This window comes from Stegodyphus dumicola, chromosome 3 (genome assembly GCF_044657685.1).
Source record: "Stegodyphus dumicola isolate Sdum_Otavi_A_Nest chromosome 3, ASM4465768v1".
In the NCBI taxonomy this organism is placed as follows: Eukaryota; Metazoa; Arthropoda; class Arachnida; order Araneae; family Eresidae; genus Stegodyphus; species Stegodyphus dumicola.
The window spans coordinates 97,123,869-97,141,730 of NC_140770.1; the positions used below are offsets into that span (position 1 = coordinate 97,123,869).

Genomic DNA, 17,862 nt, shown 5'->3' on the forward strand with positions numbered 1-17,862 from the left:
ATATTTTCTGATTTTCGGAAATTAGGGAGGAAACTACAGCTCTTTAAAAATTTTCTACGTTTTTAACTGTTAATTCTATTTAATAGCTTTTATAACAGTTTTGAATATAGTTAATGATCATGTATTCTGAATTCATTCTAATTCCATTCTAATGAAAAATTCGCTGCTGTAATGAAAATATGTAAATGAGCTACGTTTTTCTGCTTATGTTAAATTATTTCTGTTTTTTAACTGATTTATATTTCCTGTTATGCTAAACTTTAGTCGTAAAGGTGGTTTATTCAAATTTCTTATTTTCATTCATTAATTTAATGAAATGATTTTTAATAGCTGTTTCTAAATTCTTTTATTTCCCTTTCAAATCTATCGCGGGTATACAGAAAGCACATAGATTTTTCGCTAGACATGATTTTGGTTATGGTAGCCCACAATACTTTTACCACATTTATAGGAATTTTTTTGGTAGAATTCAAAGCAACTGAGTGAGAAGGTAATCGAATTTATTCGCTTCTATTTAAAGTAACGCTTCCTGTTTAAATTTTGTCTATTTTTCGCTGGCGAGGAGTGTCAAAGAAGTGCCCAAGAGAGGGTTATCCATCTTCCCTTGTTATGCGGCAAAGAAAGAATTCTCGCATCAAGCACTCTACTCAGTTTGGTACCTTCTTGGAGGAAAAGAAGGAGTACAGCTCCCTCCTAATTTATCACGACCCTTGCTTCAAGTAAGATGCCCACTCAGCTTCTGATAAGGAAAGAGGAGAGAAAAGGAGTGATAAGGTGCAAGAGGCAGATGAGATTATTTTCCCTGACAGATACTAATTGCCCAACAAGGAACGATGCAATACTTTAGGATGCATAGTTTATACTCTTGAATGTGGTGATGTGTTTTTCCAGGAATGAAGTATCTGAACGGTGAATTTTTCTATTGGTTTAGAGTGAGTTATTTGATGCTCAAAATTGTGTAATCTAGGTTTCGAAATGAGGGTTTTGTTTAACAATTTTAGGGGAAGTAACTAAAAATAACAAGTAAGGATCTTAATTTTGGAGGATTCCTCAATGTTTTGTCTGCATGGTTCTCTAAATTTTTGTATACAAAAATAAATACTATTTTATGTTTTAATAATGTGGATAGTCTTAACAATTAAATACTCACATATAAGCAAATAATCATAACAACATGTACATATTCTTATAAATGTAGTTCATTATCTTTCTTCATACTTACATTTTTGTGCTAAATTACAAACATTCCTAATTAAACGGTAAAAAACGTTTTCCTTAAAATATAAAAATGAACATTAGCAATTTAACTAAATATGTTTAATAATGATTGCTCTTGTTATTGATTTTCCTTCACAATTCAATGACGTCTGAATATTATCAACTTAATCCGGGTTCAATTCCCGGTCAACCAGCTGATTGCATACAAGTTGTTGTGATTTGTGTGGGAACATGAATGAAAATGCTTTTACTTGGGGAACTGCTCAACGAAATTGTACCCTTATACAGATTTCCTTCGAATGCTTTGTCGTAAACAATTAACTAAACATAACAGTAATATATTTATGAATGCATAACTTTTAAATTTGTATGTGCCTTGAATGGTTGCCAACTGATGCGTGCCTTTAGTGGATGTTGTATAGTTTTGATACCTTTATACAATACTCACGCAGGACCTTTCATACAAATAAACTAAATTTCATAAAATGGAAGATGTTTCTCATTGAACAACAAATAGGTGTTATCCCTGCTAAAAATCTGAAATTGCTCATTTGTGAAATAATCAGAATAAGAAGAAAGTAAGAAACAAGTTTTTTATTTTAAATTTTCAGAAAGCATAGGATGATGAAATACAGTATCAAGAATTCTTCTTGTTACATTTTAATATTTTGATTTTAATTTAAATATGAGATGAACTATTCATACCATTCAGCATTTTTATTCTTTAATCTCTTGTATTTCGAAAAGTAAAGATACAATGGCTCGCATTCCTTAAAAAAAACATTTATTTAGAAAACGTCAGTTACATCTTATTAACTGGATTATTTATTATTTTTCGACATAATCACCCCCGTTCTCCAAACATTTGTTAAGTCGGTGCACAAGCTTTTGTTTCCCACAGTCATAGAAGGTTGGCGCCTTTTGGAATCCAGCGCGCACACAATTTCCTGTACCCTAACTTGACAGTCACCGGTATGATCTGATGCAATTATTTCAATTTGAGACGTCTATTCGCACGAATTGCTTCCTCTGTTCTCTGAAGAAAGGCATCAGATATCTCAGATGGCCGACCTGCTCTTTGTTTGTCATGAACATCGGTCCTACCTTCATAGAAATAACGACACCATTTCGTTACATTTTGTCGATTCATAATGTTCCCATAAACAGAAATAATTTCTTTATGAATATCTGCTGCTGGTCGCTGACCTTTTGCATGAAGAAAAAGTATGACGGAGCGCACTTCGAATTTTGACGGGATTCTGAATCGGCGCAGCCATTTTAAACACGACCAACTCCAACCAGAATCAACGTTGAAATGCCGAACGATCGCGAGGAGAAAGCTAACGGTTGAAGTTTAACACCTGTGTTGCCAACTTGCTCACCAAAACCTTTCTTTTTCTCTGGCGTACGGTGTATCTTCACTTTTCGAAATGCCCTCGTATATATATATATATATATATATATATATATTTGCTCGAGAAATGACTATCGTATAATTCTATTCTATGAACTTCCATGAAGATGGCTGAGACATGCTAAGTATCAATCATCTTGAAAATGTTTGAAATCTATCTAAATATGAACAGCCTTTTCCAGTTTTTTGTATATGAGAGCTGTCGTTTAATTTTGTCAAATAATATCCAATAAAAGTTTTTTAACAATTTGGGAGATGAATGTTTTTATCTATGTATCGTTTTTTATAATTCTTTGAAACTTTTTAAAATTTCCTATAACTAACCTACGCTGACGATACCAAATATTGTACTTTAAAAGGTAGGAAAATTATCGAGATCATTTGCCCAATTTTTTTTAAATCATATTTTGTCACAAAGTTGAATAACATGAGAAGGTGAAGGATTGGAGCGTTTGTAACCCCCATCACTGGATTTAATTCCATGTGACTTTTATCCATGGGGGAACCATTGCTAAAATACCATTTTATACCTCCTTTCCTTGCTTATGTCTGGAATTTTCGTATCTGTACGACCGATGTTGTGGCTTGTCTCTGTTCTACAGTGATTGATACAGTGATTGATATACAAACCGTACAGAAGCCGAATGACGGCAAAGATGTCTGTGTTACAAATGAGTGTCTGTGACAGCAGTGAGTACCAAAATTAAACATACAGAGTATTTGTGAAATACGGAAAAAAAGAAATATTTGAACAAATTCATCGTGAAGTTTATTTAAGTTTTCAAAATGTTTCAAGGAATTACGAACAAAACCGTGTAATGAATATACTTCTTTTAATTCGGGTTTATCAAAGAGTGTGTCAGGAAAAATAGATTTTATTTAAACTTAATTTCTAATTATATGTAAATAATTTCTTTTTAAAAGACGTTTCTTCATCTTAAATAAGCGTTATAAATTTTCTTACTACCACTTGTAATTTTCGTAAACGTTTCACACGCAAATTTTCATCTTATAAAAAAATGTCTGGAAATGAAAACAGGTTGCCGTTACAAAGTTAGTTTAGTTTACAAACTAGTCTTAGTTTGGTTTACAAACTCTAACTTAGATTAGAATGTGGCTTAATATCTGCAATCAATTAAAATTTAACTTTTTATAATAAACGTCATTATAGTCACGGTTTCGTGACAATAACCAATGCTAAAAGTCTGTATCTGAACAGTATATAAAATCCTCTTTTGTTGTAATAACCACTCATTATAACGACCCTGTATATTACATTACAGACCCTTGCTACCTTCAAGAAAGCAAGGGGGCCTTATAACAAGAGTCTCCTGTACAAACAAAGTAAAAGGTCATTAAATCAAGAGTAACAGGAAAAAGAATTTACTGTGGATTAAGTAGTTGAACAAAAGATATTTTTAACGAGTCTTTTTGATGCAACGAGAAATCAAATAAGCTCTGTCTATTTACAGTTATTCAAATTCCCGGATTCTGCTTTTTATTATATTTTAAGAGACGGATCTCAATGGAAACAAAAGGAGGTTACGGAATGAAAAGAAAGGTTCAGTTTCACTCGTCTAGACGATATTTCGTTTGACTTTTACCCTGATCATTATCTTCAAAGCGACTGTTTCGTATCCCTTTTCCGTTCAAATCGAATTCCTTTTCTTTGTGTTTGAAAAACTATTTTAAAGGAAGCGGAAGAAAAACGTTGCTTAAAAAAAAGAAAAAGAAACTAACATCAGGAAAATGTAATGATTGCTCCAAGACTGTCATTTTTACTAAGAATGGCTGCAACCGCTTGTTCAGTCATACAACGTTATTTTTCAGAGGATGTTAATCGCTTTGGATAAATGTCATTAATTTTTATTGCAGTATAATATGCCAAGTCCGTCTGTGCCATAACAATGAATTTGTACCCAACATCTTAGTGGGAATGTAAATTCGCTTACTTGAGCTGCTGAATCTGGATCATTTATAATAGATTATGTTGAACGTTATTCCATTAATGAGGTTATGAATCATTAAAGACCATTTATGATAGCCGACTTGTCAAATTCTGGGGTCATTTTGAGATAAATTTGGTGTGTTTCAGCTGAAAAAAAATTATGAAATGGAACTAAAGCACAGAAAAGGGTTTATTTCTTTAAACTGTGAAAATATAGCAAAGTTTTCTATGATTCTGCGAACTGACTCATCCATATCCTGCTGTTCATTATATGCCGTCTACCAAAGAAAAACAAACTGAAAGGTTGCACATTTTAACGGTCGCCCAATAGAGTTTCTTAAGGTTTTCTACGCTCTCGCTGAGCTCTCAGTCTGCCAGCCTAATGTTACCCTCCCTCATACTAACACATTGATTTGTTTCTAGCTTTATTATCAAGCATAATTTTTTTCGCACTTACGCCATATACAGTTCAACAGCAAAATTACAAAATTTTAAAAGCAGCATTGCAGTATACCTTCAGAATTCCAGATACCCCGTTAAATGTTGGCATACATGTTTCTGTTCTTTTTCAATCTTTTCACAGTTCATCATATCAACGTTCAGTTTTCTTATTAAAATAAATATTTTTTTCTGTACAATGTTGCCACTGTTCACGTTGAAACCGTTGAGTTTGTTAATGAGTTAATGAGTTGAGTTTTTTTGAGTGAGTGAGTTAAACTGTGAGAATACAGCAAAGTTTTATATGATTTTGCGAACTAAATCATCCATATCCTGCTATTCATTATATGCCATCTACCAAAGAAAAACAAATTGAAAGGTTGCACATTTTAACGGTCGCCCAATAAAGTTTCTTAAGGTTTTCTACGCTCTCGCTGAGCTCTCAGTCTGCCAGTCTAATGTTACCCACCCTCATACTAACACATTGATTTGTTTCTAGCTTTATTATCAAGCGTAATTTTTTTCGCACTTACGCCATATACAGTTCAACAGCAAAATTACAAAAATTTTAAAAGCAGCATTGCAGTATACCTTCAGAATTCCAGATAAACCGTTAAGTGTTGGCATACATGTTTCTGTTCTTTTTCAATCTTTTCACAGTTCATCATATCAAAGTTCAGTTTTCTTATTAAAATTAATATTTTTTCTGTACAATATTGCCACTGTTCACGTTGAAACCGTTGAGTTTGTTAATCAAAATTCGTTAAAGTTTTATAAAATATGAAATAGATAATAAATCAAATTCGATATTTAAAATTCGGGTTTTCAGGTACTCATGTTCGGGTGGAGGACTTTTATACAAATTTGATGGTTCTAGGTACATTTTATATATTAATTTACATATTATTTTATATATTATTTTATTTTTAATATGAGAAACATGCATACGTTGATGTGGATTTTTCATTAAATAATTTCTTTAAATATAACACAAGACAATCTAAAAGTGGTACGCCGTTCGTAGTGATTCAACACAAAATTCCGTTTCGAGTTGAATATCCCATTCGAGACTAACGTCATTTTTGGGGTAAATATAAACTTTAAATTATCATTAATCTTACTTTCCGACATAGATCTGCAGATAAATAAGAAAGATTGGAAAGTATAAGGAATTTTTTTCATGTTCTCTCTGGTAGAATGGTAATCATATCGAGCTAAAGTTCAATGCTCTCGGGTTTTGTTTACCGCCAAACTCCTAGCTATCTTATACCTATAACGTCTGCAGTTTTAAAATTTGTTACTTTGGCATAAACTTCTTTTCACTGTCATATCATAGGCTATATTGTATTTAGACTAAGGTTTTGCCAACAAAGTTTATGCTTTGCTTATAAGTTCTTGTCATCAGAGAAGGAAAAGCTGCTTTAATTTTTCGATGGAAATGAAAAAATATATGAAGAGGAAAATATTATGTTTAATTAATCTAGTGTTTTAGAAATTTGTAACATCAAAATGAAGTTTAATTATAAAATGGTAAAGTAAAAAATTCACAATGTTAAAAAAATAGCGTATGAGCTATGAATTAGTTAAAAAAATTAATATGAGCTTTCCATCCATAATCACAATGTTTTACAATAGCACATGAAATTCTTCAAATCATTTAATTTGCATGGAAATAGATGAAGAATTTGTCAGGTTTAAATCTTATGCACAGTAGAACAACGAGATACGAGCACCTCTATATATGAGAAATTCAAGATTCGAGGAAAGCATATGCGAAAGACTTGTCTCTAAATGGGAGCATTGACTCCAATAACGAGCAGCGAGCCACTCTGTTGATATGCGTGGCGCGTTTCCCGATCCGGCTCGACTCGAGGAATCCCCTCGTCAGATCACTTTGTACTTCGATCTGCGTGTTTGTGCACTTGTAAGTTAATTGTTTTTTTTTTTTTTTTTATTTTAATGTAAAAAAAAATATTTCTCGATGCCTCCGAAGAGAATTATTGCCTCAGATAGTGTCTCAAAGAAAGAAACCATTACATCCAAGTACCGTCCAAAACTCCTAGAAGATGCTGAGAAGCTGTTTTTGGTGTGGATTAACGAGAAGCAGTTAAAATGCGATTTGGTGTCGGAAGCTATCATTTGCGCTAATGCTAAGAATCTGTACTTAAACCGTTTCCGAAAAACATCAGGTACGTCGACTGAAGATGAGATGGCAACGAGATTTTTCTTGGTACGGAACGGATTTCCATTATTTCCAATGGGAAATTTTGTTTCTAGATACGAGAAATTCGCTGTATACGGGCTCCATGCTGGAATACATTAAATTCATATCTCGAGGTTCCACTGTACCTTTTCTTCCAATGGCGAGCACAAGTCATTATAGACGTGGGCCATTACTAAGGCCAAAAACGGGGGTCACTTATTATGGAGCCACTCAATAGGCGGGCCACCTTTGCTTCCTATGAAGTGATGGACAGTTACAACCATGCCTTCTCAGCGATTCGAACCCAGCCTTTTAGTATCGTAGTCTTATCCCCGTACCACTATACCGTCCTAGCGGCAAATCTTATACACTCATTTAAATAAATTGTACCAACACATAGGTTTTCCAAAGGTTTATCTACCTAAATAATTTCTCAATTTTAAAAAAAATAAATGGAATAATGAAGACTTTATTTCCCTTCGGAGAAAATAGTAATTCCTGAATTGAATGCTGTTGTCACAGTCACAGCAGACGATGCATAAGATCATTTTTTAATTTTGCCTATAATAATACTGTGCATTGTTTAATACATAGTAAGTTTAACATTTAAAAAGTAATTTTATTTGGATTTCTATGCAATTTTTAAGTGTTATTATATGTTATGAGCATCGTTATGATAATAGGTTTCCAATACTCTATAATAGGGCAGACTGCAAAATTTCTGACTTTACTTCTTGACCGGTTCCCGCGGCTTTCCAAAATAATATATAATGAGTAAGATAGACTTTTTAATAACCTTTATAATCATATGTCTTTTTCATATTTTTTTCAAATGATAAAGCTTATTTTTTAATATTTTATATTCTTTTGGTTATATAGCATTTAAAGTTCAAAACAGAAAACAAACTTCGGAGTTCTTAAAATTGAAATTCCACCTGAGCTGAGTTTGAATATTTTTCAACAGTAAAGATTTAGTTTTATAAACTGACAGTATTAAATGTTACTTTTATTTAGGAAGAGAATAGATATGTTTGAATTTGACACGAAAAATACTGATCTTGTTCGACAAAATCCTAAGTTTCAAACGCGTAACCAATTAAATAAATTAATAATATACTATTTGAAGGTATTCTATTTTTTATCTAATAATATGTTTTTAAATTTCTTAAATTTTGATTGTAAATTCTTCGAAGAGTTAACCTGTTATCTGAAGTTTTAATACTGGTATTTTTAACGGATCTTCATTAACATGAAAAAAAAAATATTTGAATAGAATTATTTTCGCTGAGACCAAGCATAAACTTTTGAGTGATGTATACCTAACATGACTCGAACTGTCGTGTTCAAATAATTTTAAATCATGTACCTATCATATCTGTATTTCAGTTTTACATTAAAAACTTGTATTTTGATTCATTTGAGATGCAATATACTTTAATACTTATTCTCTAGAATCAATTTAATAGAACAGCCCATTAGTTGCCGAATGGCAAAGTCGCTAGACACTGGTAGTTAGGTCTGAGGCTGGAATCAGGGCCAAGGCCTGGCTGCATAACTATTTTCGTGATTTTTCCTATGTGCAACGTGTATACGAGCCAGTTGCCCTTAGAACGTTTTCCAGAAAGGTATCCCTTCCCTTAGGCAGATACCCCTCGAATGCTTTCTCGTAATTAAGTGAATCAAATCAAACTAAATTTACGGAAATCTTCCAAATTTGTTTCATAAAAGCAAGTTAGTATTTATCTTTTAGAAACTCATCGATTTTTCAATAATATACTCACTGATTGAAAACTGGAAAAATAATCTCATCGTTTCTTCCCTTTATATAAGCATTTAAAATATAACTTCTCTGTTAAATTATTCGTCATTTGCATGACATACCGTTTCGAATGTAAATTTCGATAAACAAACAACTTAGATAGCGGTAGATTTTAATAAAGATCTATCAGTTTCGTTATCCATCACACATCTCTCTTTTCTTACCAGCAACACAATAAGTTTTCCAAAACATTGTTCTTGAGAGACTCGCACCTGCAACGTAAAATTTTATTTTAAGAATATTTTAATGTAAATTCGGTTGATTGCCAATTTTAGACATTATATTGGCATGCTTCGTTTTGTAGTCAGATTTTTATAGTTTGAATACCTATACAGATATGTTAAAAATTATTCCTGTGCAAAAAATCCCATACATAGGAATCTTAATTCTCACTTTTGGCCTATTGTTAATTTTACTCAGTTGTTACTTAAGGTTACTTAAGGTTACTTAAGGTAAAATGTATAAGCTTTCGCACTCCTTGGCAAAAGAAATATCACGCTTATTTTACAATTTTAGTTATTAAAATGCAAATGCCGCTTCAAATAGCTGAGTTGGTATTACGATACTTTTCGATTTGGGAAACAATAATGCATTAAATGCCAACTTGCTTCCTTTTATTTAAAACAGATGTTTAAGAATAGAGCTTGAAAATGTGCTCAATATTTAACTGAAGATCTTTAACTAAGTATGTAATTCGATATGCGACTCGACCAATTAACGTGTTACCGTACTGCACGTAACTATATACAGAGCATTGCATACGAATTTGGAGTATTCTTATTTTGTGTTATATTAATGTACACTTGATGTTTGCAAACAGAGAGCATTTTTTTAATAATTGATCTAAGATTATATATAATATAGCTTTAATTTCAATTTAAAAATTATAAGATATCACTGCTTCCATTACACTGTACGTATCTTTTGTAAGTGAATCAATTTTCATATGTAAACGGTATGCGACCTTAACTTAATCTAATCATCTTAGACAAATTTTCCTTTCATTTTCTACTTTATTATGAACGTACCATTTTTTTTTTCAAATCAGGTTTAATGCTATTGATTTGAATTTTATTTCATCAAGAAAAATCTAACAACATAATTATTACACATAATAGATAAAATACTATTACACTAGTCCTTTTCACCCTTTTCGGCTTGTATAAACAAGCTTTTAACATCGTTCAACTTGTATAACATAAGCTTCCCACGTCGTTTAAATTTCATTCATGCTGAGATAGGCAACAGATTAATATACATTTAATGATCACAACATTAGAAGCAGCTGTCATGATAAAATGTATAACAGCCTCCGATAAAAATGCAAAGTGCTATAAAAAAATAGCCACTGTCTAAATCCGTAGAAATTTATAATTCTAAAAATTCTGTAAGCGAGTAAAATTTCAGAATTAGTTGATTCTAGGCGACTTGCATTCTTTTTTTCCCAATTTAAGTCTTTTACATCAAATAACAGTTTCAGCGAATCAAAACATAAATTTGATTACTTTCACATCGGCTTAAGAAGTGTTTTTAGCAGTTCTTCCCTCATTTCCCCATCTGAATAGAAATTTTTAATGCCGCAGCTGATAAACAATTACTTGTCACTATACTGAAGCTACATGCAGACTAGTTACAATGCTTTTATATCACTATCAAATCGGCCTGACAGTGCCATATCAACAGTATGCAAAAAGATATTACTTTACAGCAAAATACGTGACTGAAGAAAATGTATTCTCTTCTTCTTTTTGGCTACATGTAAATTATTTTTAAAGCTTCAATTTCAAAGTTCACTATCGCGTATGGGTACGCAATTTTCACATCTGCAAAAGCTAAAGATAACCCGAAAGAATGTGCTTTGCCTTACGTGCTACCTCACTGAATGTCCTCCAAATATACCAAACCATGGCTAAGAGTTCCATCGCTATATACATACTGTAATATTTCAGATGTTTCATTATGACACTTCCTAAGTTAAATGAAAATCTCGATCATTTATCTGCCATGTAATCATGTAGCTATCTTACTGACTAACTATGACGAGGGAGCTTAAGGTGTGTTGGAACCCCAAAATCTTCAAAAAATTGAGATTTCGGACTTTTTCATTTTCAAATTCTCTACGCTTTTATCTTTCTAAAAATAGCATTCATTAATCTCTATGAAAATTAGAACTGTAAAAAATCTAGTTTTAGTTTGTCATCGACTGCTTTGATCAATGAGGATTTTAACATAAAACGTGTTTTTCCCCAAACGTAATTTTTTTATACTCGATGTACCTTTTCTCAGGAACTACTGCTCACAGGTATCTAAAATGTTTATGGCATATTGATTAGGTTTCCTAATATTTACCGAAATGAGCTTTTTGTGATAAACTTAGGGAAAAAAATTTTGTGTGAGAAGTGCTAAGTTTGACTATGCCTAACAAAATGTTCTGTAAATTACTCTAAAATTTAAAATGTTTCAAAAGCTCACTTTAGTATAATCAGATAAATATTCTTTAATTACACACAAAATTTCAAGCGTGTATCTACAACAGATTTTGAGAAAAGGTACATCGAAAATGGCCAATTTAACGTTGTCGGTATAGGGGTTGCTGATACCCCTTAAACTTACTAAGATCAAATATTGAAAATTTTGACTGTCTAGCTGAAGTTCAAACAGGTCGGTGCATAAAACTTCAGAAAGCCTAACACACCTCGTCTAATATCTAGGAAGAAAAATAAAAGCAATTTTAAAGCTTTGCATAGAGAATTTGTAAATTACAACCGAAAATAGATTAGGGAACACATATGCTATTTTTTATTTAGTTACAAATTTATTTGTTTCAAAATCGTTTTAGATTCAAAATGAGAAGTTATCTCCTGTCTAGAATGAGTTTCTGAAAAATAATCAAAATAAACATGCCCCTTTAAGATTTCGGGGAAAAATGTTGTAACTCATTTAACAATTTAAACGCTTGTAGGCGGGATAAAAATGTGTCTAATTACTTCTTTGCTGAGTGAATTAGACTACTTAATGTTCCAAATTTGATAGAAATGAGAACACAATGTTAAACACAACAAAGTTTAAAACCCTCTTCCTTCTCTAATTCTTATTGAAGAAACGATTGCAACAAGGATGGGACAAATTAAAGGATTCGTCATTTTTTAAGTAGTTTTTCTCGATGACGGAGAGCGGGATGGATAATACAAATGAATGATTACACACGTTATTATGTGAAGAATTTAAATAGTATACAAAATTCTGATTCAGGAAAAAGGAAAGGAAAGTTATTTCAATTATTTAACTGAAATTTAAAAGAAAAATAGCTCGAGAAGTGTAATACATAATTTATCTAAAAATGCTGTTAAAGGATTTAATTAATCTAATTGGTCAAAATTAGAGTAGTGGATGTTGTTACTGTAAATAAAGATTTAAAATTCTATGTTAAAAATTTTAACTTTTCTTTCGGAGGATTCAGTAACCGTTAATAATGTTATGCTTAAAATTGATTATATTATACTTTTATTCCAAATTTTATGTCATTGACCGCATTGAAACTTACAGAAGAATTATTAAAACAATCTATACAAAACAATTTGTTTAATATGTTATTTACTTACCACGTATTTCAGCCTTTAGGCTCATAAATATTGAAATGCAAGTCAAATTTAAAATATAAAAAAATTCTGTTTTATGTTAAATCTTTTTTAATATGGTTTATCGTTACTCGTAATAGAAATATATCTTCACATCTTGCTTTTATAGTATTTAAGAAACTGTTGATCAAATTGTTCTAGAACTGCATTCCACTTATCCCAATGCCCGTCTCCAACATCCATTACGAAGCAAGTGAAATACGCTTTTCGAATATTAGAGAGGCATTTGGCACGTTGCAGTACAGTGATATAACACATTCCATATATGCTGCTTTTGGCTTCAAATCTATTTTGAAAGATGGATAATCCATTCTAATGACATCTTCTGTTTCCAACATCTTTTGAGACTTGCTTGATGTAGATGTGCATTATTATCCATTATCAAATAATCTAAGCCAACCTCATTTATAAAAGGTCTACATGAAATTCCAAGGCTCAATCATCCATATACATGTCACCGATTTAAAACCTACCATTAAAATATGCAATGCAGCTGGATGTGGACATTTTTGATGATAGCGCCCTAAACGATAAAACCGCTTCTACGAAAAAGGGAACTTTAGTGAATAAGGAAAGGAAATTTATGTGTAAATCGAACCCTACAGATCGCACTATGTCTAGATTCACAATTTAGGACATATCTAGACACTTCGGTAAACAGAAAATTGCCCCATTTTTCTCGGCTTCATTGATCATAATGTCTTAATCACCTCAAATTGCAAACTGGCAGCCTTTGGAGATGAAATGAGTGAGACTTAAGTTCTCAGTTTTCCTGCATACATTCCAACAACATGAAAACTTCATGCCGCTGATCCGACTTTCTGTGGAATCCTTAAGGAGTAAAACCAACTCTCTTCTAGGCTCTTCATAATTTCCTTGAATGTACGGACTTGACCGTCTACTAAATGAGTTACTGCTTAAAAAGAGGTTCCACGTCCTTGATATGACGCGTTGATGGATATTTATATCTTGAGCTCTGCGTTTGACATCCCTTGAGACTAATTCTAATTATTCTTATAAGATTTTGCGGCTTTACTGTACCTGTACAACACTGCAAAATTTATAAAATAACTGGGGAATATCGGGATAAACTTGGCGCTTGATAGGAGCTTGGAATTACAATATCACCAAATCTTATTAGGTTCTACTGACGATGTAGATTTTACGACAATGATCAGATACTTGTTTGAAGGGATTCGTCGCAAATGAGCAGATCGGTTGCTTAGTTAGCCCTCTCATCACCGAGAATGTTGACCAAGGTAAGACCCATTACTGTACCAACGAGAAAATGGGTAAGATAACCACGTACGACCAAGACTTATAACAAAGTCTTAGGCTAAAGGGCAGCTTCAGCTAACCACTATAATTTACAAGTCAATAAATTAAAAATATATTTTCGCAACAGATACTTCTCCGTATATAGTTTATTCATTTTAGAATATTCATTTTGTATTTTGCATTTGGGTATAAAGTGGATATGAGTCATAAGCTGTCTGATCTATAATTTGACGTAAATGTTTTCTTCTAATAATGCATGAAACCTCAAATAGAATTTTCTGTTTTTTAGAAAGTGAAAAAATATATGGATTCCGTCTACAAATAAAACTCGTAGACAAAACAAGAATGACTATTTACATGACATATTATTTTTATCATACATGAGCAAACATGGATACTATTTAGTAGTATCAACAGTCGTATTCGAGCTCCAAACATCGTTCTTCGCGAAAGGCAACAATGGGATCCGCCTGAGAGTTACTAACCGGAGCTTTAAGTCAGATCCACAGCATTGACTAAAATGATTTGACTAAATTATGCAAAAAGGAAAAACAATTACAGTTTTTATTTTCATTATTTGAAATAACCTAAATACGGCATATCTATTTAAAATGTAAATGATAAAATACAAATAAAATTAAATAAAGTACTAAATGAGTAACTAAATTAAACTTTACAAAAGCTCAAAATTTCTTTCTTGCCTCTTAATAGTTAAAATCAAAATGAAATTGATAAAAGATTCAAGATTTTAAACTGACCTCATAATATGTCTTCTGCAGTTTTTTCTCTAGGCTATCCTTTTCTTTCTGGTAGTAAATCCCAGCGAATATCAAAACATTGAGCACAAGTAATGAACACCCGACAGCAATTGTCACTACAAGAGCAGTAGAATAAACTGTTTGTTGATTCCCTGATACTTGGGTGATATTGCCAGGGGTAAGCTTCTCCGAAACTGTTACCACTTCTGTGTCGATTTTTACTGAAATGCTGACGTTCTTGGGGAAAAATGACTCATGAGTAGGCTGTGGCTCTACAATCTGTGTTCCTTCTTTCTCTTCTGGAAAGGGAGTCGTAAGGGCTGGATGAAGACTGTCTGAATTATCTCGGTGCCGGACGACGCCGTCGTAGCTGTAAGGATTGTCGTGATCATGGAGTCTGTGGTGCTGAATAGATGCGTTGCCATCACCAGAATCATGGAGGCGAGGTATGAGATTCAACCAATAGGACAAGCGGTGAGCATGATAATGGTCTCTAATCCGAGTTTTCATAGCTGTAGAAAAGTTTGCTTATTAGAAAACTACATGAAAGACATAAAATTATATTGTTAATTGATTAACGCTCAAATCCGTTATACTTCAAGGAAATAGCAGAAAACCAATAATTTTAATTAAATATCTCCAGTAAGGATAATACAATGAAGCGTTTCATGACGACAAAGCTGTAAGACCATAACCTATAAAATTACTAATATTTCTAAAGACATAAGACAGTGAATAATCTTGTATGAGAGGATTTTGTTGTTTAACTATAGAACGTTAGGCATAATTTGATGCATCTCTAGACAAACAATGATACATTGGTTTGGAATGAAATAACACTGATTGACCCAGCTTTCTGTCTGTAAAAAGATGTATTTTAGTTCAAATTATTTCTAATGTTGAAATTGTAAAGAATCATATAGTTATGTAAAGGTAAAATAAATTCATATAAAATGAAATTCCTTTACAGTTTGAGTAAGTAAACTCTGAAAAAAATTGTCATTCAAAATTATATCATTGTTCAGTGTATTCGAAAAGGAAAATTAAAAATACTCAACATAAACGTGTGAAATATAATAGGTGAATGATGACGCGTGAAACATAATATGCAATGTTCAAACATAACAGGTAACGTTTAAACATAACAATCAGTGTTCAGTAAACATAATATGTATGTAGAAGAAATGAACATAAGAGGAAAATGAACTTTTCTCTCATTTACCTATTATGTGTGTAATTTCATCTTCATAAGTCAGTCTGATATGAAACTCAGTACATCTGCTTGTGCTTTATTAAGCTAGATTTTACTTTCTTTATAAACAAAATGCTCGGGCATTACGTTACTTAATTCACTGCTTCCCAAGACTATCCAATCTTAGCTGACATGCAATCTAAAGGTTTAAGTAACACATAAATTGTATGCAGAAAAACGATTAAATGATCTCGTTTTGAGACTAATAGCACTTCTTGGCTGACACTCCTTTCGGCTAAAAAGAAGATAAACACTGTAGTAATAAAGTGATGAAAAATTGCGTTGCCACCTGTCTAATCCCACTCCAGACTTCAATGAACAATTAAATACTATTACATCTAATCTATATACTATGTAACCTGGTTTAAATGTAAGAGTACCTTGCAACAAATAAGAAATTGAAGTGAATTTTGAGTTAAAGCGTGAGCAAATTGTTCTTAGAATATGTAAAGCAAAGCACAGTTTTATTTAATTCATAAATATACTGATGTCACAAAACATGGTAAGTATTTATTTAAATATGCACATAGAAGAAATTGCGCGATTGGATTTTTTTAATGTTGTCCGGAATTGCATCAATTATTAACGTGACATAAAACACCTAAAACACTTGCCTCCGTTTGGCGGAAGATACCCCAACCACTATGCCTGACAGCAGCTTATGAGATACGATTATAAATATTATATTATATATAAACCCTCATAAACCCCTCCCCCAAATGATTGTTTTTTGCCAACGAGAATATAAAGTCCAGATTTAAAGAAGAACAACTTTATAGTTGTAAGCAATGCTGTCTCACTGCGCTTTAAATTTTAACCTTCCAGCACGCGCGTACGCGTAAAATTTACGACAAATTCAGTTTATAAATGCACGTCTTTTGCATATCGAAGCTGAGACGTCTGACGGTCATTTCTATTCCTCCTTTCTACCATTCCCCACATCGTAGAATGTGCCAACAGGAAGTCATTTGACTTTTTCTTTTTTAACTGGGCTTTTGTGCTACGTGGTAGCTGTTTCATAAAAGTTACGACACGCGCGTGCTCGTGTTTTAAAATTCGGAAAATATTTTGTAATTTTGTATTATTAATTGCCGTGTATTATTTTAATTTGAATACATTTGACTCTTTAAATTTTATATCGGTTTGCATGGCAAAAAAATATGTGCAACCAGCTGATGTTCCTCGGATTTTTCAAGAATTATCTGATAAAGAAAAGGAAGACAAGGAAACTTTGGATAGGAGAACAATAGCGATTTGCATTCCTTATTTTCTTTCCATTCTTTATTTTCTTTTATTTCTATTTTTTAGAAATAAATAAACACACTAAATTTAGTTAAAAGTGCGGTTTTGTAACCAGTAAAAAGTAAATTTCCTTGTAGAAGTAATGCTAAACAGACTTTTAACTAATAAGGTGTTTTCCTTTTTTATTATCTATACTTGTCTTCGATGAATTTTAAAATTAGCTTCGATTTTAAAATATAATTATTAAATAATAAATTTAAAATTTTCTATAATGAAATACATCATTGCATTTCCGTCTCACTAACATAACAACTTAAAAATAATTTATTTATATTTGAATGTGAGATCATTTGTATTTTTCAATATTAAGATTAATATTTTATTTCTTAAAAAAATTATTATCAATATTCACTCATTTCTGTCGTTTTCCAAGCCAAAAAACGGTAAAATAACGGATATCGTAAAAAATACTACACGCGCGCGTTCATGTAAAATTGCCAAGCGCGCGTGCTGGAAGGTTAAGGAAACGGTAAATGAAATTCATTTGGCAAAGATCTGAATTTCGCTCTGTAATTCCGTGAAAACGATACATTAAATAACATTTGGACACATCTGTATCCGTCACCTCTGTATCGCATGTTATCTTTTCTGCGA

The 17,862-nt window shown here is 32.1% G+C and overlaps 1 protein-coding gene across 3 annotated transcripts in view; it reads right to left on the minus strand.

Moving 5' to 3' along the window:
* LOC118188474 (neuroligin-4, X-linked-like) overlaps positions 1 to 17,862 on the minus strand; it is a 412,431-nt gene that overhangs the window by 54,107 nt on the left and 340,462 nt on the right. For all 3 annotated transcript variants that reach the window (XM_035358904.2, XM_035358902.2, XM_035358903.2), the window contains exon 7: positions 14,715 to 15,226. In XM_035358904.2, coding sequence (XP_035214795.1) covers positions 14,715 to 15,226 — 512 coding nt within the window. The remainder of the gene's footprint in view (positions 1 to 14,714; positions 15,227 to 17,862) is intronic.